This window comes from Scomber japonicus, chromosome 11 (genome assembly GCF_027409825.1).
Source record: "Scomber japonicus isolate fScoJap1 chromosome 11, fScoJap1.pri, whole genome shotgun sequence".
Taxonomy (NCBI): Eukaryota; Metazoa; Chordata; class Actinopteri; order Scombriformes; family Scombridae; genus Scomber; species Scomber japonicus.
The window spans coordinates 16,249,673-16,273,381 of record NC_070588.1 but is presented as its reverse complement, the minus strand read 5'-3'; the positions used below and the strand labels follow the sequence as shown (position 1 = coordinate 16,273,381).

At 40.7% G+C, this 23,709-nt stretch overlaps 1 protein-coding gene across 1 annotated transcript in view; it reads left to right on the top strand.

Annotated features, from left to right (window-relative positions):
- Positions 1-21,917, top strand: part of myo3b (myosin IIIB) — a 59,737-nt gene extending 37,820 nt beyond the window's left edge. The window contains exons 27-36 of the mRNA XM_053328430.1: positions 288-399; positions 486-648; positions 1,056-1,136; positions 2,587-2,686; positions 4,265-4,313; positions 5,225-5,348; positions 14,893-14,993; positions 15,371-15,417; positions 15,830-15,984; positions 21,779-21,917. Coding sequence (XP_053184405.1) covers positions 288-399; positions 486-648; positions 1,056-1,136; positions 2,587-2,686; positions 4,265-4,313; positions 5,225-5,348; positions 14,893-14,993; positions 15,371-15,417; positions 15,830-15,938 — 886 coding nt within the window. The 3' untranslated portion in view covers positions 15,939-15,984; positions 21,779-21,917. The remainder of the gene's footprint in view (positions 1-287; positions 400-485; positions 649-1,055; positions 1,137-2,586; positions 2,687-4,264; positions 4,314-5,224; positions 5,349-14,892; positions 14,994-15,370; positions 15,418-15,829; positions 15,985-21,778) is intronic.
- The last annotated feature ends 1,792 nt before the right edge of the window (positions 21,918-23,709 follow it).

Sequence of the window (23,709 nt, the reverse complement as noted above, 5' to 3'; positions counted from 1 at the left end):
GTGCAATTCTCTCTTTTTTGGTGGTTGTGTTTTTGTGTCTGATAGTTTACTTTCCTGTAGCAAACTGCAAAAATGAATTTAAAAAGAAAAAAGAACAAACGCTGAAAATCTAATCATGTATTCCTTAAACTGTTAACTTTTCTTTTTTTTTTTCAAATGTTATCTTTGATGATTAGGTTATTTCGTGACCTGACATCTTATCAGCAAAAACTCAACTACGCAGTTGAACTCCTACAGCTAAATTAAATCAAATTATTAATTGTTTCTCCCTTGGGCTCCTCTTGCAGATATTACTACCTTGCGTTTCGGGCTCACCAGATGCCTGAGACCAGTAAAGAAAATGCTGTTGCCATACTGGAGCGAGCCAAACTAGAGGGCTGGGTGCTGGGAAAGACAAAGGTAATGTGATTATTACATCCCATCCCAGGCTGCCCATCTTGACTGAAATACTGCGATATGCTAACCTGCTCTAAACGTCCTGTCAGGTTTTTCTGCGGTATTACCATGTGGAGCAGCTGAACCTGCTGCTGAGGGAGGTGATAGCGCGGGTGGTGGTGATGCAAGCTTACACGAAAGGCTGGCTTGGGGCCCGGCGTTACCGAAAAGACAAGGAGAGGAGAAAACACGGTGCTATCATCATCCAGTCAGGTACTAATATTAATTAATCAGTAAACAGAGGACGGAAATTATTCGAACTGAACATTTCTGATGTATTCTTTTATTACCTGATGATGAAACAGGTGTGAATACGTTATTAATGTGACCTCCGGTTTCTTAATGACCCCTGGTCTATTATGCACAGACAAATCTTCATAAAAGAGATGAGTTTGATAACCACAGCTTGACCTACAAGGGTTAAGAGCAGTGCTTCAGAGTAGACAATAAGACTTCACAGAGTTCAAAGGGATCCATCCCTCTGCCACCTGGTTTAGTAGTGTTTTGAAGTGGGATCTTGTGTAGTATGTGCCATCTATTTTGTTTCACAGAGGTAGGTCAGCAATCTCTTACCCACACACACACACACACTCACACACTGTCTCTTTCTCTTTCTCCAGCCTGGAGGGGCTATTTCGCTCGGCAGAACCTCAAGCAAATAAAAAAGGAGCGGGAAGAGGCTGCTGTCTGCATACAGTCAGGTAAAGAAATGCTTATACTTTCCTCTGAAGTTCTTCATACACTCAAGTACAGACCTCTGGAATTTCTCACATCGCTCTGTGTCCGGTGGAAATTCACGCCACTTTATCATACACTTTGAAAAGGAAAAGGGATGAAGGCCTGAAAACCTTACATCTTTGTGAAACACCTTTTTGATCTCAATGAGTGGCCTACGAAACAGTAATAATTAATTAATAATGCATAGAGAAAAGCTTTTGAAAGTTTGGGCAGCATTTGGTCCCCATGTTTCAGAAGAACAGTGCATACTGAGATCCTTTTTTCCTTTCATCTCTTTCCCAGTAAAGGCAAGAGAGGGGCTTATCCCTTCTGTTTCCTCACGACTTCCTCTCTCAAATTCCTGGCCTATTACACAGCTCTCACATACCAGAAACAAGATGCCTTTTTATACTGTCAACCTTTTCATCTGAAATGTAAATTAATTCTTACTCAGTGTGCCTTGACGAAGATCAAAGTGGGCACATTAACCTTCCTGGGCCCCCCCACCCCCACCCCCTCCACCCTTTGGAGCCTCTCACTGGAGGACAAGGGAGGGTGCCAAAAGGGGCAGGAGAGAGGAGGGCAAGGGGAGGAGATCTGGCATTGTTTCCCCTGGCTCTCCTAAGGGCTGCCCTCATCTGGCACATGGAGCATCTCAGTCGCCTGCACACCTTGTGTAAATGTCCTCCATTAAAACCCTTGTAAATAACGCTGCAGAATGGATAAACAGGGTTCTTGTGTGAGGAAAGCCTCTCTGATGCCGCTGTCTTTCTCTTTCAAAAAAAGTGTGTTTGTGTGTGGCCGCTGGGGTTCAGGGGGGGAGAACCTGAACCTGACATAAGTGGGGCCTCAGCCCCCCGGCGGAGCACTCCAGCACATTCACATTGTGTGTTCTCTGCAGCTTATAGCCTTTGAGGTGGGCTGCATTTGCATTCTGAAAATAAACAGATGCCTTTCAAATGTATGAGCCTGGTGGCTTCTCAGATCTCAGCGGGGCCTGGGGGACATGCTCACCATCGATCAGATTAGACCATGCAAAATAGAACCATGGCTCAACAATGTACTTGTGCTTTCTTTTCCTGTGCATATAATTTTACAAGAAAAACACAAAGCCCTTTGACGGAGTAAGTCAGCAGGCTCTGTTTACTATCCATCTGAGCCCAGTATGTCTCAATAATCACACATTGTTTTCCTTTTGCTCCACTACGCTCCATAAGAGGAAGCTAAACATATTTTACTTCCTACCGGCAAATGCTGTGTATTGAGTAGAAGGCTGGTTTAATGCTTCAATAAATTGTTGTAAACTGTGTTAATTGGGACAGTTACATTTGATATCTGTTTCACTGGATAACATGTATGTTTTTATATGCATGGCAGAGGTAAAATGGTTTACTGACTGTTTAAATACATAGCTGACATTCATATCCTTTGCAGTTTACAGGGGCCATCGGGTGCGTCGGGACCATGGACCCCAGAGGCACAGATGTCACCCTGAGGCTGGAGGAAAGACCACCAAGGAGGAGCATATGGGGTGAGCCTTGACATCCCTTGTCCTTGAGGGTCTGTTCTCATTGGAAGAATACATTTTTTTCAGCCGTTCAATTTTTGTTTTTTCTTAATCATCTCTTCTTGTGGCGTAGACAATAGGCTTCAAATATGACTTAAGTGAAACGCCTTATTGAGCATGAGGACTCACATACCTGTCAGTCACCCTTAGCCCTGTCGGACTGGCTCCTTTTCCCCCCTGTAAATGCACTGTTGTTTGAACCAGAAGAAAAAGCTCCTCCCTGTACACCTCCTCTTTCAGTTTTATAAACGTAATAAATATCTTTCCAGCAAGATAGCACACTTGTCTGACCACAAATGGGGTTGGGCGCTGTACTGGTCTCCAGATGTATGAGCTGAGGACTTTGTGTTTATTCAGCATATGGGCAGGCCAGTCATTAAGAAAGTATGTGCTAAGCAGGAGGGCAGCCACTGACTAAACAGCAGCACACATGGTGTCCATGGCATGTTTTAGCTCTGTGTTTAGCTTCTCTCTGCACCCCAACATCATGATGATACCTGCTTATCTGGAAATATAAATTCCCAAATGTTACGTTTGGGATTATATGCAAAAGAAAATGTTAAAGTATTCCTCAGGGATTTTGGTTGTTATGAGGTTTTGTCATGCAGAGCTAAAACAGAATCCAAAATGTTTACGACAAATGCCATGTGTGCGTGTAAAATCTTGTTGTTTTTTTTCAATTAACATCTTAAACCAATTCATTATCACGTTCAGATGTAGGGTGACTTTTGGTCAACGTTGTGCATCTCTCTCCAGACTCAGACTCCAAAATACTAGATTTACACATCTAAAAATGTTATGCTTGTTGTATACTCAAACCAAGCAGAGCCTCATCTGGGATTTTTCTCTCCGTGTTTACAATCATATTCCTTGGTGAGAAAAACTTCAAACCTCCACTTAACAATTCTGTTTAATCAGTGCTGGAATCTCTCCATATAGATTTATTTTGACATGATCTGGCCCATTTTCCTCCTGTAAGATCTATGTTCTCACCTACATGCTGTTCTTTTCCCTTTTGATATCCCTCCTCTCTGCCACGCATGAATTTGGTGTGTTTGCATCCAAACAGCACAGCCTTCAGTTGCATCACCGAGTCCAAACTGGATTCTGTTTTTCTAAACTCAAAACATGACTGCGACTGGCATGCAGCATTGTGTTTGCAGATGTTGTCTCTTTTGGTGTTTGTCTTTTTTAAATAATGCAACAATGACTGATCTCTCTCTCTCTCTCTCTCTCTCTCTCTCTCTCTCTCTCTCTCTCTCTCTCTCTCTCTCTCTCTCTCTCTCTCTCTCTCTCTCTCTCTCTCTCTCTCTCTCTCTCTCTCTCTCTCTCTCTCTCTCTCTCTCTCTCTCTCTCTCTCTCTCTCTCTCTCTCTCTCTCACACACACAATCTATACAAATTGCATAATCATAAAGCAGAGCTGTTTTTGCCTTTAAACAAGAAGACTAATGCAATCAGCTTCTGCTATTAATGTATAGTATGTTGTTTTATGACATTTTATGTTCATTCCACTTATAAATGTTTTCTCACTTTCACAGGTCAAACAGCCCTGAGAGCAAAGAGGCACATACAGATTGCATACATGAAGAAAAAGTGAGTGTCAAAATATCAACCAAATTAGCATTTTCTTACTCCTCACTTTAGCTGTGTATGTTAAATGCTGCTCCTCTACAAAGCAGCTTTAACCCAGATTAATCTTAGGAATTTTTTGAGTCCTTGAGACAAAAGAGTTCTCTTGCTCCAACCTCCATCTCAGCGGAGAAGACAGGGTGGTACGGGAACGAGAGTATCAAAAGGCTGGAAATTCACGGCTGAGAATAAATGCTCGTTCTTCCCTGAGGTGATTTGTCTTTGCGCTCCTCTTTCTACAGATGTTAGACCCCTTTTTTAGTAAAGACCTGAGGTTCTTTGGTAGCACTTTGATATCCTGCTCGGATTCAATATGTGAAATAGAAGAGCCACTCCGTGACTTGGAGCACATCACAGTCTTTGAAGTCTGATCCAATTTTTGCTGCTCACCATTTGATGTTGAAAGGATGAAATGAGGAAAATGTACAGTTTTTGCCAGTAACTCTGCTGAGCATATGTAAGATTAAAAAAGCAAAATCCTTTGGAGGATGTACTTAGAAATGTTAAGCAGATTAATACTTTCCTATAGCTCTTTTATTCAAAGATAAAATTAAATATGAGAGGAAGCCTGTATGTGCTGTTTTTTACCCTCACAATTAAGTCAGTGTGGTGCTGTTTGCTAGGAGGTAGGGCTAGTAAAGGGGGATATGCAATTGCATTAGCATTTGATTAACATTGCAAAGCACATTAATGGGTTTGAGTTATATGCATGCCAAATTGTAAATTGTAAATAAATGAATACAGCGTCTACATGACTAAATTAAAAAAAAAAACACACACACACACATTACAGGGCTTGCTTAAACTTGTGTCTATTTATCTTGTGCTTTCATTGACATTGCTCTTCTGGGTGTGTTTACGCCTCCTCTTTCAAGGTTGGCCCCGACAGCCGAGACAGACAAGTGAAAGACATCAAGAGAGACAAAGGGAGAGCAGAAGACAGTGTAACGAAGCCTTGCAGGGAGACAGCTAGGCTGCGAGACATGCAGTGTAAACAAGGTAAGCCCGAGCACAGAGCTGGCGGGTGCAGGTAATTACACAAAGAGACAGCAAAAATCCTGCTTTAATGGATAAAGTGCCATTTTTAATACGGGACCCCTTTCAACCTTTCATCCCAGCCAATCCTCTGCTGCCATTCTTTGTTGACAGCGAAAAGAGAGAAGCATTATGGGTGATCATTTCTGCGGTATTTTAATAACCCAGGTCAGCTCATCATAAACGTCTCATGGCAAGTGGGGGGGCTTTTGAAATGGCATGAGCACTTCAAAGCTTTCGTTCTCCCGCATGGCGAGCCCTTCACTAAGGATCTCATCAATGACTCTTAATAGACCTGCACAGTAACGGTGACAAGAAAATACACAAACCCTGATTTGTTGAACATATGTTTGGTTTGCTTTTTGCCCCAGGCGATGAATTACATTAATTCCGGCTGCCTGGAAGGCTGAGTGGGTGGCTGTGCAGGGGGCCACCGATTACGGCCGTCACCCAGCCCACCGCTAGGGTAGTCTGGGTAATGGGGGCCTGGCCCTTCATTAATGTTATAAGAGAGGTATGAGGTAAGAGATGGAGGTGGAATAGCATTTAGCGGCGTGGCTGAGAGATTATGGGGATTAGACATGATAATGTAACACAGACAGGGCTCTCCAGCGGGCCCAGGATTAGTGTCAGCACGCCACAGCAGGTCTGGGTTAGATAGCGGCTAATTCGGTAATGCTGCATACAGGTGACCCCCGCTCCCAGGCATCACTGCTGCTGAAGGGAGGCAGTGTTTGATTTATAATGTCAGAGTGATTATGGAGGGAAACATTGCAGTACAAGGGCATTTTGCCCAAATGTGTGTTTTGTCCTGCGTCACATATTCTAACACAGAGCTTTGCGTTCACAGCTGAATTATTTCCTGGTTTTTATTGTTTCTTTGCAGCCTGAAACCCTAAAAGTATGTAGGCTGTTTCATTTGATGTGCCAAACACATTCTTTTGCACATAGGACACATGTTTTCACTTTTAAATTAGTTTGATTATTCAGTGTTCAATTATATTAAAATATAGCTTATGAGCAATGATCTGTAGTACTTTGTTTAGTATCACCTAATGCACTGCTTCTCAACCTTTTTGGTTTGTGACTCCTTAAAATGAAGCAATGTGTTCTTACCACACCTCTGTACAGGTCATTGCTATTGATTATGAGCAATTCTGCTACCCAGCTTGTTTCATTGCACATTTCAGGCCTGAAGGAGTGAAAGTATTCACTGTTAGACAAAAAAAAAACAACAGCTGATGAAATAGGGCCTTGTAACCCACTGATTGTCAGTGTTAAAAATCTCTATCCCATCAAGTCATTTCTGTTGAGAATTAGAAAGAATTTCAATCTGTTTCCAATAGAAATCAACTTTTTTTTTCAAGAAAATGAGACTTTAAGGACTTTAATTACTGGGTATGGAGGAGATTTTTGCAGGGATCTTATAGGTTGGAAACCACTAATGCAACCTGAAACTTTTCTAATTCAGTCTCATTGGCGTCATTTATTGCAGCAAGTCAAACACTTCTTATTATGAGGTAAACTGAAAGGTCACCATGCTGAATAAATCAGCCTTTGGCACATGAATAACATTTTATAGCTGACAGTTCAGTTGTATTCTATTTAAATACCTGACAAAAAAAAAAAATCCTCTCCTGCTTTCACCGTGGGCTTCGCTAACGTTTTAGTTATTTTGTATAGAGCGCACACAAATTTTCAGGTATTCATCGTCTCCTCTTTTCCTGCCTCGTTTATGTTCTGCTTGTGGCTCCGACTGCTTTCAGGAAACCCCATTTGAATATGTTGAGGGAGGCCACGGTGGCTCAGGCACCCAGGGCACACTTTGATCCCTGCAGATCTGAGGGCCTTTTTTTTTTTCATCCTGAGGTTGAGCGAGTCATGGAAGCCTTGCCCTGCCAGATGTTTGGAGACCGGGCTTCTTCCTGTGTCTCATCCTGCTGTCGCCTCTGGTGATCGCATCGGTTCTCTCGGGCTGGAGCTCGCCCTGGAGTGTTTCAGGACACCAGTGGAGAAAAACAGAAAATTAGCCATGGAAATCAAATTACCCCACCCCTCCAGACACATGCACACTCGCACACTCTCTACACCCTGCTCCCATTAATGCCAAAACACTGGGGCGTGACCTGGAACCTCTTAATGTGTTTGACGGACGTTGGGTCTTTTCTAAGTGATTTAACTAAGCTTAGTGTTACAAATGACTCGCTTAGCTCAGTTTCTCTTTCATGTATGAAACAAAGCAGACCAGTTAGAGAGATGATATGGGGAGATGTCTGTTTCACTGTATATCTGACACCAGGCCAGGCGACTATTCTCACTCTTTAGCCAAATACCCGCAGTGCTGCATTTTATGGTGGGAACAGAACATTAAAGCACTTTGTACTCCAGGCACTCTCAAATGTCGGCAGCGGCAACCTTTGATTTCCCATGTTTTGTCAGGGAAAAAGTTACATATACACAGTATAGTCATGTAAGCTACACACTGAAGACGATGTCACCTCTCGTCACCTGTCTCCCAAGCATGAATATTAATACAACATGTTTGGAAATGAGTCACAGAGGCGTGTTGCAGAAAGAAAGACTTTGCTCGCATGCAGCAGATATGATCAGAGTGCTGCTTATGCTCCTCAGCGTGGTAAACAGGATGGTGCCGAGGATCAGTCAGAGCTGACTTTGTGGTTTATGAAAGCTGAGCTACTTATGTTAACAGGCTTTTTGAAGATTATAGTTGTGGTAAACATACATGTCAAGAGAGAGACAGTGATAAAGTGGAGCCACAACACAGAGACCAATTACCTCTGCGCCTTGGAAGAGAGTTAACCTGGTCGTTTGAAGGGATGAGGCGAGGAAGAAGAAAGAGAAAAATGAAAAGGTTACGGAGAATAGTTGAAGTTAATGTTGACTTATTGGTTCTAGTTACATCCCCTCAGTGCCTAACATGGTACAGTCAATAAGAATTGATTTTGTTTGTCACCCTGGGTCTTTCTCTCCCCTTACGCTTTATAGCTACAGCTGGGAGAGCTCATTGGAAATGTGGACGCAGTTTTTACCCACACTGAGGTCAAACCCACACTCACCAGTACATCACACTTTCCTCTCCGCTCGATCCCTCCCTCAGCTCTTAAATGTCTTCCCACATGTCCTCCCACAAGGTTTGCAACTACCAGGTGCTGCTCCACAAACCTCCACCACCATCATCATCACCACCACCACCACCACCACCACTACCGCCACCACAGCAGCAGCAGCAGCAGCATCACCATATCAACATGCATCTGCCAGACAAATGATCCACCCTCTCCATGTTCTCTAGACAAATACTCTCCCTCCCTCTCGCTGTCTCTCAGCCTTTTGATTTATCTGTCTGTCTCCACATATTGCTGTCTCAACCGGATGCCTTCAGTTTTAGGCAAATTACAGGCTCGGCGTAGCGGCAGCAGAGATTTGGAAGGGATAGGAAAGACTCAACTTAACGGAAGGAGTTGCCTCTGTCTGACGCTACCTACGTAATCCTCTTAATGTCAGTGGGAGTAGTTAACAGGATGTACTTCCAAACTACTCATCATCACAATTCCAACAGAATAATCTCTCCAGACACATAAAATCAAGGTGCAATATGATGCTCCAAGTTCTCTGTAATGTGCACATGTGGATTGAGTCATTTGATGTAGTTTAACAAAGTTTTTCCCAAGCAGCAAACCTTATTAGTTTGTTATTGTTGTTGACAAAATGCAGTTTAATGTATTTAAATGAACCATATTTTATTCAATAGAAGTACCAGCATCCTACCAATCAGGAGGGAAAAGCTTAATGCCCTTCATTAGCATATTTAATCTATTTTTGGCCTGGTTTTCTTGTCATTCATGGATCCCTCCTCTCTACTTACTTTTTGCTCATCCTGCTGGATCACAGTTATACATAACGCGTATTATGTCTCTGACAGATGATTGACTTCCACAGAGTTCAGATATTTTTTTTCCTCCACGCAAACATTTCTTTAGGAGTCAAAGTTCCAAATCTGCTGTCAGGGGAAATGATTGATTTCAGTGTGAAAAATTGCTTGTAAGTAAAAACATCCTCTGCTTGCATTATTGAAAACAGATGCAGGAACTACTCTTTTTTTCCAGCATTATCTTTGTCTTATAATGGAGAGCACATGAGTTACTATTTAACTATGATGTCTGAAATGATGAGGATGGTAATAAATCTCAGGAGTCCTGAAAAGTTCTGGAAATCCTCTTCAACTTCAGATATCTGTTTGGGGTCTTTGCAACCAAAGAATAATGTCTGTATTTGTGTGTGTGTGTGTGTACGCGCACGTTTGTATGCATGTGTCTGGTTTTATATGTGTATGTGTGCGTGTGTGTGCGAAGAGGCGGTTGTGAGGTAAAGAGAGGGGTCTGGGTTGCACATGCCTCATTTAGACATCAAAGGCCCCTGCTGATGATTTTTCCTTATAATCCATGCCTTTTGGTGCCTCAGCTCCCTCCATCTGAATAAACAAAGCCCAAGTGGTTCACTGTGGTCTGGGAGAAGTCAGGTGATTGCAGTACGTGATTTAGGAAGTAAATCGATACATCTCTAATTTATTCCACTAAAAATCGCTTTTAGCAGCTCTTTTATGTTGTTTCTGAGGCGCATTCAGATTTTCAAGGGATTTCAAAGTGGTATTTAGAGATGTAATACGAGTCATCTGCTGCTCTTTGAAAATGAAAGAAATACCTATCTTAAAAAGAATTCAAGCTTCTTTTTTTTATCTCAAGAAGCAAACATGTACAATATGTAAGTCTCTCACCAAGAAGAGCAAACTCTGCTTGGCTTTCTTTTGATAGGGAGAAATCAATATTGTATGAACCGCACTGCCTGCTGTATTCCCAGTCGACCATTATTCCTTCCCACCCCAAACAGCAGACGTTACCCACGATCATTTAGCAAACCCCCGGTGTGAGCCACTGTCTGACCCCTTCCCAGCTCTGCCTGCCGTGTCCAAGCAAGGCTCCCATGCCAGAAGCCAGTTTGGCAGCTTCCCTGCCTGTAATATATCTGCGGGAGCAGCATTCCTCAGGGGCTGGCCTGGATCAAATGGCAGTGATTTCCCAAACAGAGGCACATAGATGGGAAGCCTGACCCATCCTCTGATCTGCTACACGCTCTAATCGCTGCAGGTCAGGATGGATAAATGGTGATGTTGAACCCCGGTGTGCCGTGTTTTGGAGTCCTGATCTGCAGCGGTCGATCCAGCAGGAGGAAGAGCCAACTAACCGTTCAAGGCTGAACACGTTTAGGAAAATATCTAATCATGATTTCCCTAACCAATATTGCAATTTAAATAAATGGCAATTACTTTTTATAGACTAAACCACAAGATTTGTGTACTGTATTTGTGGTGTTCATAGATTTAAGCACAAATGATTGTGCCTGCCATGTTGTTTTCTTCATGAACAGAATCAGATGAAATAAAGCTGCTGACTGATGTTGAGGACCTACTGGGCTTCTTTTTTTAAAAACCAGTGAGTCAGAGAGAAGAAAACTTGTCTGCTTTTCTATATAAAAACAAGAGTTTACAGTCACATTGGCATGCTGATATCCTCACAATGATAACATGTTGATGTTTAGAAGGTGTAATATTTACCATGTTAGCATTCAAATGTTTTTGGTATTGATCACTAAATAAAAAGTTCAGATTCATCCTCTGGAGAACATGAATGGCAAACCAACCAATAGTTGTTGAGATATTTCACTCTGGACCAAACTATTAGTATAATATATTATATTAGTGGTATACTTGACATCGATCAATAATTGAACATAATCATGACATGAAATAGTCCATTTATATTTACTCATAACAGCTGCATAGTTGTTCAGTTATGGTAATAATAATAAGTTGATGGTAAATTATCAGACAGCCGACCCCTAACGCCTTAAAGTTAATGCTCCACCATTGCGCTTTATTTATGATAAGTGCGTAGGCTCTGTAAGTTGATGCATGGTCGTGCACCACCCAACTTTAAAACAAGGCGCCCACTGCCTGCATAGAGCTGCTCATTTCAAGATGGTATATGGTACAAGTTCACAGGTAGACGATCTGAGCAAGAACAAACATCTGTATGACCCTTCATTAAGAGACCACAGGGACTGTCATACAACCTTACATTCATAGAACGAGATAGCTACCATCTCCATCTCTTTTTTATGTTTATTAGCCATAAACACAACATTTCCTCCTCAGCACTGAGAAGCTGTGTAACAGGAGTGTACAGCCATGTTTGGGCTATGAAGTTGTTCTGGTGACACTCGCTGATTTTATGGTTCTTCACAGAATATTTTGTTTGTACTCCTCCTGGCTAAGCTTCATCTGCTGAGGCATAAACAAAGCTTAATACCAACAGCTCTGCACTGTAGCTGCTAGCTACCTCATGTTTACATGATGTCAGACTGATGGGACAATCTGATTCACCTGTCTGAAACTGAAAGTGGACACACACCAGCATATTATCTGGGCAGTAGCCTATATTTCTTTGATACTGTTCACACAATTAACATTAGCTACAGCTGAGTAAATTTAAAGGCAATAGTTGTCATCAGTTAGTAGTAACTTTCAGTTGCTATAGCCTGTTAAGACACAGTTCATTATATAAATTAGGGTTTACAGTGCAGCACATCCAATTTGAAAATTGGAACCTTTCAAATGCAATTGAATAAAATCTTCATCATCAACAGATCTAATCTTTTAGCTGCGGTGGAGGATCTACAGCATAAGGAATTGGAGGGAATCATGCTCATTGCAGTTGAGAGCCAGTACGTCACTTTTTTATATGTTGCTTTATTTAAGACAAACAAAACATAAACAGACGACGTGGTCTGTTTCTACAAAATGATTCAATTGTGTTCAAGGCCATCAGGATTCCTAATTTGTGATTGAGTGCTTTGATGCAATTTCAGGGGAATAAGAAATTTGCTTATCAAACCCATTTCAGCATCATTAGCAGAACAATGTCCTACATATGTACATTGTGTTAGTGGAATTTAAGGTGTACCTGTAAATATCTATTTGTGCTAGTTTATTTCTATCTGTTACTGCAGATACAGTAACTCTTTATATCCTACAGTTTAGCCCATAATATTCATACATAAGTGCTTCTCACGCAGTCAAACCAAGCTAGTTGTTTACACACAGCTGTGTTTTTGCAGTACATAAGATCTATCCAAATATCCTTAAATAGTCAAGGATAACAAGGAATCGCACAGTGGACGGTTAGCACCTCTGAGGCAGAGACAGATAAGATTCACGGTAAAAGTTGACCGACAGGAACTGACTTTCTGGGCATTTACAAACTGTGACTTTAGTAAACCTGTGCTACAACATCAAGAAAGCCGAGGAAAGATGTGGGGTTGAGGGGTGTGTGTGCGTGCATGTGTGCTCTTTGATGTATAGGATTGAGATGTGATGAGGTCTGTTCAAAGTGAGTACAAAGTAGTGTTAAGATGGAAAAAGCAAATGCAGCTTTAGTCAAGGTAGAGAAGCCGAGGTAGCAAGACATGATGAAGAAATGTCCTGTCTCACCCGAAACGTCGGCAAAGAAGATGAAACGTTATCTGATATTAAATATAGATGCTTCCTTGTAAAAGTCTCTCGGCTTTAAAACACACTTTTGTATCTTATGAATTTTGAAACCCAGAGTGTGCTGTAGTAGAGGATTGAACAGAGACTTCATAATTGTCTTACGTTTGAATAATCAGATTATCACATAGCTCATTATCTTTAGTAAGTCGTCAATAACATATCATTTTCTGTGGTGCAATGAATAATTCATTGTTCAGTTCAGTTTTGAACAATCAGGAAAAAAATTACTATGCTGTCAAAGATTCGGCCATCTGCTGAAAGAGAAGCAGCCGTAGAAGAAAGCAGAGACAAAGTCATTCAGTCTGTGCCAATTTGAATGTGCAAACGACTTCTTCATCTGTTTAATAGATTCACCACATCTGACATTTGTATCATTGGCCGCAGTAGGAAGCACAAAGGTGAAAATCAACATCTATAGCCCCCATAGATCTGCTGAGTCACTGTACAACTTTTATCAGGTCCTTGTTGAAGTTTGAATGGTAGAAATGTACTCTGTATGGGTCAGCTAATGGCCTTCACTTCACCCAGATCACCAAAGATTTCATTTAAGCCACTATTTTGTATTAGAGTGGCAGAAAAAGGTTGTAGATGTAGATGTCATGTAACCTCATTAACAGTTGAATGTGTTTAGAGACAGGAAACGGGTAGAGAGACAATTGTGATATGCAACAAAGGTCCACAGTTGGAATCAAACTGCAGATGCTGTGGTTATTTGTTATGCGTCCCAACCAACCAATATGCTACCAGGATAATAAAGTTTGTGATTTAATTGAACTGACTCTAGTTTGATATTTCACAGTGAGTGCAAACTAGGATTTCAACGTGGATATCTCGTTGAAAACTGGGTGATATTTTGTCTGAATAATGACCTCTTTTCAACCAGCTACAATGCAGTTACATCATCAGCGTGTCACCTAAAGGCAAATCATATTCATAATTAGCTCAGGTTAAACAAAGAAGATATGATGTGATCATTAGTGAGTTTTATACGTATAAGACAACTTTGGACAGCCCCAGGTTAGCTGTTTGTCAGTGTTTCTCATCTTTATGCTAAGCTAACCATTTCCTTGCTCTGGCATCATATTTAATGGACAGACATAAGAATGCTATCAATCTCCTAACCAAACCTTTGGCAAGATAAGTGTTGAACTCTTCCTTTTAGTTTCAGTTACATATATAATGGATTTACATTTTATGGGAACCCGTCTGTTTTTACAGGATGTTACATATTCTATGAATAATAGATAGCTGTCAGTGTCTGCGTTTACAGTATATTTTTGCTAAACTTGCATGAGCTTATCCTGAATGTTTCCCAGGCCGTATATTGTTACTAAAATAATCAACTTCTACTCCAAAGGTTTTCATTATGGCATTAGTGATCTCCTCCCAACATTTTTGAAAAAGGTGTTTTTTTCTACCCTTGCCTCTAGCATTGTTTTTAGTGTGAAGTCAAAGATCTGATTGTGAGCTTGTGTGTAAATTCATTCATACAGGAGTCACTCTATTTGCTGTTTTGATTACAGGTAGTGAAAATACTTGATTACCCACCAACCGCAAAGTGATCTCTGCATGCTACCATTGTAACTATCTGGTGAATTTAACTGTGTGCTGCTGTGCACCTGCTCTAAGAGATATAATTAGATGTGGTTTATATGTGTGGGTTTATGTAATGTTAAGCTGTTATTGAGTGAGTTCACATATGGAATTGCGTAATGTTACCTAAGCACATTTAAAACGTGTTTCTGCCACTGTGGTACATAAGGGTGCAGAAGTCAGGGGCATAATCTGTTCACTGCTGCTGTCATCACTGTCTACATCATGGTGGTGCTTCTTGTTGTTTTTGCTTGGTTGGATCACTGCCTCCATTTTCCTCTGTTGCAGGTCCAGTGATGAAGCTGCAGCAGAGAACTCCTCGCCGGCGGGGCCAACAGCCCAAACTGCTCAACAGCCCTGAAGACAGCCTGTACTACAACCAGCTAAATGTGAGTTCAAAGTGCCGATAAAGGCCTTTGTCTGACTTTGGTTCCACATGATAATACAATTAAACCTACCTGTGCCAGACCCTGGAGCCCCACCCCCACGCTTCTCTGCCTCTTGTCTTGAACATGTGCTTATGCTCTTTATCTGTTGCTTTCATGTCAGGATGTCTGCCTTCACGGTGAATAATTGATGTGGTTTATCAAAGCTGAGCAAGATGCATGCTTCATCAGACTCACTTGAGCCCTTTGATCAGAAAAAATTATGCTGTGACTTCTGATATTATCAGCATCTGCTCGCATTCAACACAAAATCACTTTGAATTAAAAATTAATGACTCTCTGCTCATCTTTTGACTGTGTGCTCTTGGCCCTTTCCTCAGAGAACTCTAGATTACCAGGGGAGCAAGAGGAAGCCGAGAAAACTTGGGTAAATAACTGCTTTCCTACTTACAGCAACTCTAAACAGAGCAGGCCCTTTGTGGAATAGGAGAATCCAGAAATGGAGTTGTTTTCTTATAATGTAAATGGAGAGCCGAAAATAACAGGCTTTTTATGAGCAGTTGCTCTGCGTCATTAGAGGGGGGGTTACATATTAAGGCTTTGTCAGCATGCTAATTTTAATTGTTGAAGGTCTGACTTGTATTTGTACTATAAATGACACCCTGGTTCAGATCAGTATGCTTAAGAAAAACGCCTGAACGCCTTGCTGGTGTATCTGCAAATGTTTTTATTCTAAAATGTCTAGTTTCTCACATCAAGAAAACTCTGTAATACTGTTCTGTATCCCAGAAACTCTCCTCCAGCCTCTCACCACTTTCTTGTCCTCTTTCACATCACAGTCAAATCAAAGTGCTGGATGGAGAAGATGAGTACTACAAATTACTGTCAACTGCGGAGTCAATCCCTGAGGAAGAGTACGCGGCGGCACCCCCCTCCCACTCTTTCTAGTGGGCCTCTCGTCAGTCAGAGCTGAGCCTTACAACCATGTCAACCGGTAAGACAGATGCACCAGACATGTAGACAGACACTCCAAAGAACATGCTCAGTGTTGGATGTGCAGTGGTACGTACAGCCAGTATCAGTGGCACAGAATAGGCAACTTGTACAGGCGATGCCCTCAGCTGTTAATCCAACAGTTTTCTATAAGCACTGTGCCATTTTCAGTCATGAATCACGACGGTTTCTCATTTCAGATCAAGTTTTATAGACATGATGCTTCATAATAGATGTTTTATTTTGTCAGAAGAGAGGCTCTGGGCTTCTTCCAGGTGCACACAATTAAAGCTTTATCTATTCTTGTATTTGATTTAATGCAATTGTGCCTCCATATTTGGCAAAATGTTACATTGTTTTATTTATATATAATGTTATATTTTATGGTGTCTGTCATTTTTCTCGATGCTTCTCCAGATTTTGAAATCTTGCACTCCATAAGAATAATAAATTAGTAGCCTGCTTACAAACTGCTGTTAAAAGGTACAGATGTTACATCAATAAATAAATGAATACACATAACACAAAGAATACAGCATCATGTGATGCACTGGGAGGGGAGGTCTCATTAATAAAAAGATAAAGAAACATTTTGCAAAGTCACAACGAAACACATGAATACGGAGCATCCAGTCAGAGGTTTAATATCATATCAGGTGTGGAAGCTCTACGCTGGAGCTGTGATTAACGATCACTCTCATGATCCATGTATCTATTTATTAGTGCATTGACTAACTCCCTGAAATGTTTAAAATGACAAATACCTGAAATTATAGTGATGCCTTCAAACTGTTTCTGTTCAGTCATAAATTGCATAATATTAAAAATGATATAAACCAAATAAAAGCAAGCACAACCCTGTATTTTTAAACTTCATCCCGCAAATATTTGGTGTTTTTATCTCGATAAATGACTAAAAAAGCTAGCAAACTACTTGCTTGTTAAAACTGTCAATGATTATTTCCTGTTCATTGACTGACCTATTATTATTACACTACTTTTACTCTAAAACAAAGTAGCCCCTTCTCTTGCAGGCAGTGTGTTTTTAAACTCAGTGGCGTTAACCTGACATTGAAACATCTACCTATTTCTAAGCGTTATGTCTGTTGTCTAAGATGAATCCAAAGACAAATCCTTCTGAAACTCCAAACTCTCCGTATGACTTCTCCCACAGCGAGCTGCCAGTAGTCAGAGAGGCTTTGTGCTGTCTGAGTGCTGGAATCACCACACATAGCCTCACAGAAGCAGAGCTAGACCTCACTTTGAATTTCACCCTAAATACAAGAATTTTCTTTTAAGATGTGAAGTGTCGGAAATGCAGGGCTGGCGAGTTGATTTGTAGAGCTTTTTTTTTTTCTTTTCAATTTGCATATCATTTACTGCATCTCCCTTTGTTGACACCCGAGGGCCTGAGAGGAGATTTTGATCTTAATAGGAAGAGTAGGGTGGTAGGACTGAGGATCTCATCCTCCTTATATTCAGCGGGGAAAACATTAGAGCTCTGCCTAGATAGCGAGACCAGCTTCACTTCGGTTCAGGTTCAGGTTCACGGGAGTCCTGGTGGGTTTAAAGAAGTCCAAAGTGATCATCAACTCCCAGAGCTCAGTTTTGTTGGAGGTCAAACTCAGGTTGAGACACTGAGGGCGGACCTATCGCCCAACATCACTGCTTATCCATTTCTTCTTTTTTATCATGTAAAAGAAATGAAAAGGCATTTCTTTGGAAGCCTCTGCTTTAAGTTTTATGTAACTAAAACATGGTGCAAGTGAAATTTAAGATGATAGGTGGTTTATCATGTGACAACACTGTGGTTTTCACTCTGTCATTTTCCAACCATAACCATGCTGTTGTTATTTTGAACAGCCACAATGCTTGAAGTGGTAGAAATCCAAATTATTTGAATTGTTACACATCTCCTGAAAGGATGTAACACACATAAGTATCCCTCATGTGAAGACATTTTAAAACGATCTTTATTTATACCATTTTTATTTCAGTGACTCTTGCAGATGTTTGTGGTTTTGGTTTCTTTTTTTTCTCTTTTCTTTAAAATCTGTGGCTGTTTTTCTTAAAAAATGAGAAAGTAGAAATCAGCTGTTTTTTTTATGAAATTAACTTGTGTAATTAAACTGCATCCATTATAAAGTCAGAGTCTTTTCATTTTATTGTCATATTTAACTCTACAAAAAAATCAAAGAGTAATACCCCAGACCACTGGCAGTGTTATAATGTGGTGTCACAGTTAGTTCAGAAGCATTTTACCTCCGGTCGTAGCCACAGATCCTGCAATAATTAAAATCCTCGTTGTGCATTACTCCCTTGCTGGGATAGTTGGTTCCTCTGAAGAGCAGTCTGAAATAGGTCACCCCAGCACCCTGTAGTGCATCTTAAAAGTACACTGAATCAATTAAGTGTGATCATGCTCCCTTGATTATTTTGGCCCTGTTTTACCATGGAGAGGAATTTCAAATAGGCTCACTAGTTTGAATAACAAGGTTGGACTGTGGTGACAAATGGTGCCAGAGTGGGTGTTTCTTTCCCTGTTTTTCTCTGCCAAATTAACTCCCTGGCTGATTGCCTGCTTTAGCATATGAGAGGAGGTGAGCGGAGGTGTGTGCGTAATTGCCTTGGTTAGCTGATTATGTGTTGCAAAAGGCAAATGTTATGAAATACTGTCGTCACTCTGGTGTAAGATGCTCTGACCTGATGAACTGAGGCTTCTGTCTTTGCTTGGACAACTTGTTGTCTTGCAGGTAGGACGCCGAGCGACAAAAGACCCGACACCTGTGTTTTCTTTAATACGTCTTCGTAAATCCAGCTCCCTCTTGTTTTTCCTCATTAAATCTGACAACATCTGGCGCGCAAGAGAGGACTCCTTTAATGTGGCTAGCGTTACTGCTGGTGTTGTTCTTGCCATTTTAGCTATTTGCTTCATATGCTACACTTTCATTACAGCAGTATCCGAGGCAGACCCAAACACTGTTATCCAAAGTTTTAAACCACCTTTATGGAAATCGCTCGAGCTGCAGCCTTAACAAATGATGAAAAGCTTTTTATTTTCTAAAGAAGCATACTTACCTTTTCACCTAATAGTGATGTCTCACTTCAAAGAGAGAACACGATTAGGCCAACATTGTCCTGTTTCTATATCCTTTGAGTTCAAAGGGAGAGTTTGAATACCAGTATTTCATGTGCAGCCTTTTCAAATACTGTTTTAATGCAGTTTACGTGCTTTTGATATCCAGATGTCTGATTTTCAGCACGCTATAATATATCAGACTATATTATGATTGCATACCACAGTGTAGATTAACGGTAGGTAAGGATAGTTTTTGTTCCCACAAACTTAATGTGAATGCAGATCGGACAAGGGACAAACATGCCTAGAATAGCTACAAACTTAGCATTGTGATGCTCTTTGCTGGCTAATGATTGGTGCCAAAGAATACGCAAGCGTCAACCAGATGTCAGATGTGTGTTGAGGGCTCTGAGCAGAAGAACATTCCCTAAAGACGGCATTAATAAAGAAACTGGTCGAGCCGGGTGGAGAGACAGAGAGAGTAAGAGGCATAGAGGAAGAAGGAGATAAAAGAGGCTGTTGAGTACATACATCAAAGGTCTCTTAATGACAAGGGATGCCATTAGGGTTACTGTGGCTTTTGTTTCAGCTTCCTCACACCTGCAGTTTGTTGAGGGTGTCCTCTGCACTGTTTTGTTGTTAACATTTGCATGAATATAAAATGCATGCATGAGGAGTTAAGAGTTTGTTCTCGCTAATCTGGGCGGTGATCGCATGTTTTTTGTTTTTTTTCATTTGCAAAAGAGAGAGAACCATTCATTTGCTTCCCTGTATAAAGAAGGATAGCACTAGAAAAAGGCTTACATACAACAATAGAAACAATATGTTATCCTGTACGCCATGAAATTTATTGACTTAAAAGTTTTTCTTGGTGCCTCCGGTGCTGGAATGGGATTTGACAAATCAGAGCGTGAAATTGTGATTAGCCTCTCTCAGTTTGTAGACTGAGGGGGCACTAGCAGACTTGGCATGGCCAAAGGTGTAACCTGTTTTGTTTTGCCCGGGCACTGCTTTCCCAGATGGTGGGACCAGCTGCCGTTGAATAAACGCTGGACGGGTAACAGTATGAGAATTACCACGGCCTTGTTTCAGTTTGGGATGCATAACGGAAAGCTTGTCTTTTTGCCACTGCCAGGAGGAACGGGAACCTTTTGAGGTCAAAATATCATAGTGTCCGGCCAAACTTGTTTTAAAATCTGCCCAACAGCTCCGGCATTTATCTTAGTTATGTAGTTGTAGACCCTCGCTGTCATATTGCAGAGTATAACTACACTTTAATTCTTCACATGTTCCCTTGTCAACAGAGGAGAGCAGTTGAAAATTTGCCACCACTTTCTTAACATTTTCATTGACATTCTGAAAAGACTTGTGAGCATTTTAATTTGAATATACCAAATCACTTACATAGATTATTTAGACTACAATGTGGAACTTTGTTTTAATGTGTAAAGAAAATGACAAACCTGAACAGACTAATTCCATCGCAGATATGTTTTAGGTAAGAAGTCATCATTTTGCTAAGATTTGGAGTCTCCTGTTTTCCTATTGTCGTCATGTTTTGAAGGAGCTGAGAACTAACAATTAATTGCATAACGTTGAAGCATATGTGGATGAAAATGTGTTGATAGGTCTCCCACAATTATGTCATTGCAAGCTGCGATACAGTTAGTTGAGCCAAGAGCTGCAGAAAGCATGTATTGTGTCTTTTGCTTATTCTATCTGGAGCAGTGATACCTAGAAAGTAGTCACTGAAGTGAAAAAGAGTTTAAAGCTGAAAGATTTTGTCATTTTAAAAGCTAACAAAATACAAATATTTGACAATCTTTTTGTCCATAGCATCAGAGGATGAGAATGTAAGATGATGTCTTTTTATTGTATGGGAGAGCACTGCAGGCTGTAACCATGTACATCATCATGGAGGGGGAGATTTTCCCTCTTTAAGGCTGGATTATCACATCCAGGGTGGGCTGAGAGAAGGTAGAATGACCTGTCCCGCCTTATGTGACCCCAGGCCAACCCGCACATTGCCAAGGCTTTGCTCTTTGCTCTTGAATATGCAGCGATCCCCTGCTTCATAGGCTTGGAAGAGAGAAAAAAAGAGTTGTATCGCATTGCAGGGAAAATTAGTGAGACCAAAGTTGGAGTTTCTGTGTGTTGGGGGCTGCGAACAATGGCAGCTTTCTGTCAGACAGAAACTTCAAAGGTCTGCTGAGTGACTGCTCTGAGTTATACTTTGTTGTAGATCACTGAGGAAATTCACAGATGTTTTCTCATACGAGACACCATTATAGCGGCTCAAGTACCCAGTAGCCTCGAGCGCCTCTCCCACTCCCCCCTCTGCCTCTCCCTCTCTCCCACACACTCACTCTCACTCTCACACATGAACCTCCACCCCCACTCCCACCCCAAGTCTCTGATATCTCTCGTATGAGACAGATGTGGAACCTGTTTTCTCTCCAACTGTCCAGAGAATATGGAAAGTTAAAAAGGGTTCGTGTTGTGGCATCGCCCCCTGACTCTGTCATATCCAGTGCGCACTGTCAGTTCGCTCAAAATGCCAAGATCACATGCGGCTCGACTGCCTCTCATTCATTCAGAGTTGAAACAATAAGTTGCTCATCATTCACATTCAATTATGAGAACTGATAGTGAAAAGTATTATGAGTGTGTTTCATAATGGGCATGTCAATGTAGTCTTTCCCTCTCTCCTCTGCAGATTGCCTTCTTCAACTTTGAACTCGGCCTGTCTTCAACCAAAACAAACTGCATCTCAACAACATATATGATATCTATTGTATATTTTTATTTATTTATAGCAAACTGCTGTTTTGTATGAGTCAAATAAATGCGTCTAAACTACTGAGTTTTGATTTTTTTGTTCACAACCACTGCAAAAATGATGGTGGGAAAATATCATTTATCCACCAAAAATGCATGATTGTTTTTATCTCAGTTATGGCTTCAACATTATCAATTAATATGCAGATTATTTCAACTGTTATGGCTATAAAATATAAGAAAATCATGAAAGACTTGGTCAAATGTGGTGATCACGCAATAACTGCTCACAGCCAAAAGTGACATCTTCAGGTGTCTTATGTGGTCTGACCAATCGTCCAAAACTCAAAGATACTCAGTTTACGGTCATGCAAGATAAAGAAAAGCATCAAATCCTCATATTTAGAAGCTGAAACCAGCACATTTTGGACATTTTTGCTCAATAAAGGATCATAAAAAGAGATAATAAAAGGATTATCAACACAGATGCAGGTTCATTTTCTGTCAACCAACTAATCTTCTTATCATTGCATCTCAATTTGTGTTATATCATTGTTTCAATTGCAACAATCTAAAAAACACAAGAAATTAATACGTGTCTTGTTTTGGAGAACTCACAGTAAGGATTCCTATGTTGTTCAGCTGTCATTCGCACCTTTTTTGTTAAAACTATTGGTAACGTTAAAAAATTAAGCTTTACTTAGGTATTAGATCATTTGCCATAAGTCACCTTTATTAGAGTGACCGCCACCTGTTAGAGCTTTAAATGTTGATTTGTTTTAAGCTCTGTCCATTTAGACACTATAAACTAGATACTAACCATTGCTTTCTTTGACTCTTGTGTTAGAAGATTAGAAAAATGACAGCTTTGGTTTCTTTTCCCTTAAATACAAAAGCTGTGAGAGTTTTCCTGTCACCATCACATGACTGTATCTTCCTTTTAGGTAGTCTTCTAATCTTTAAACTCAGCTTCATACCTGTCTGCACGAGTTTTTCAGCCGTATGATCGACTCTCTGCTTAATGCTTTGGTAAAATATGAAATACACGGATGGTGCAGACTGACTCCCTGTTCAAACCTACGAGTGCACAGGCAGAAAACTATTGCAGTGGGGGTTCCTACAAGTTAATTTCCCATCAAATGCAGCTAGAAAATTTTCCTTTAGCCATACCACTGCTGAGGTGACCCTGTAAAACTTGAGGCATGGCCATAAGACGGTAAAGGTTTGGAGAAAGTAAATTACCTGAGGGACTGGACATTGTGTCAAGCACACAGTCATGAATTTCTTACAAACTATATCAAAGTGCTGCTTGGCCAAATCCATCCCTCAGCTGGAGTCCCATTGAGATGCATTAAAATGTAAGAACTTTAGGGCTGAACCAAGTATCTCTAAGGAAGATATCAATAATTTGGTATCACTGATGGTTCGCAAAATTAATGCAGTTATTATATATGGCTGAAATGCGCTTTGCATGTTGTAACAGCTCACATGTAAAGCTTATTTAAGTGAAAATCCACCCTAAATCTGAATTAATATCTGCTATTTTAATGTTCATAAATCACTGCTGCTGTTCAGGATCTTATAAACATCTTATTTCTGTTTTAGGGTGGATCCTCCTTTTACTTCAACAGTTGTCTGATTTGACATGAGAGAGCAGATTACAACATTTGACATTTATCTGACATTTAAACCTTGAAGCAAAAACTAACTGACAGCGTTTTGCTGCACAAACACAAAATATAAACTTTTGGAGAAGACTGTAAAAAATGTATGTTTACTCTATAGTGAACTGGACAGTAATTCAGTCTGTTACAGCTGGTTAACTCTCTCACTCTTACAGCACTCGGCCCTATTATAATTCTCTTTTCA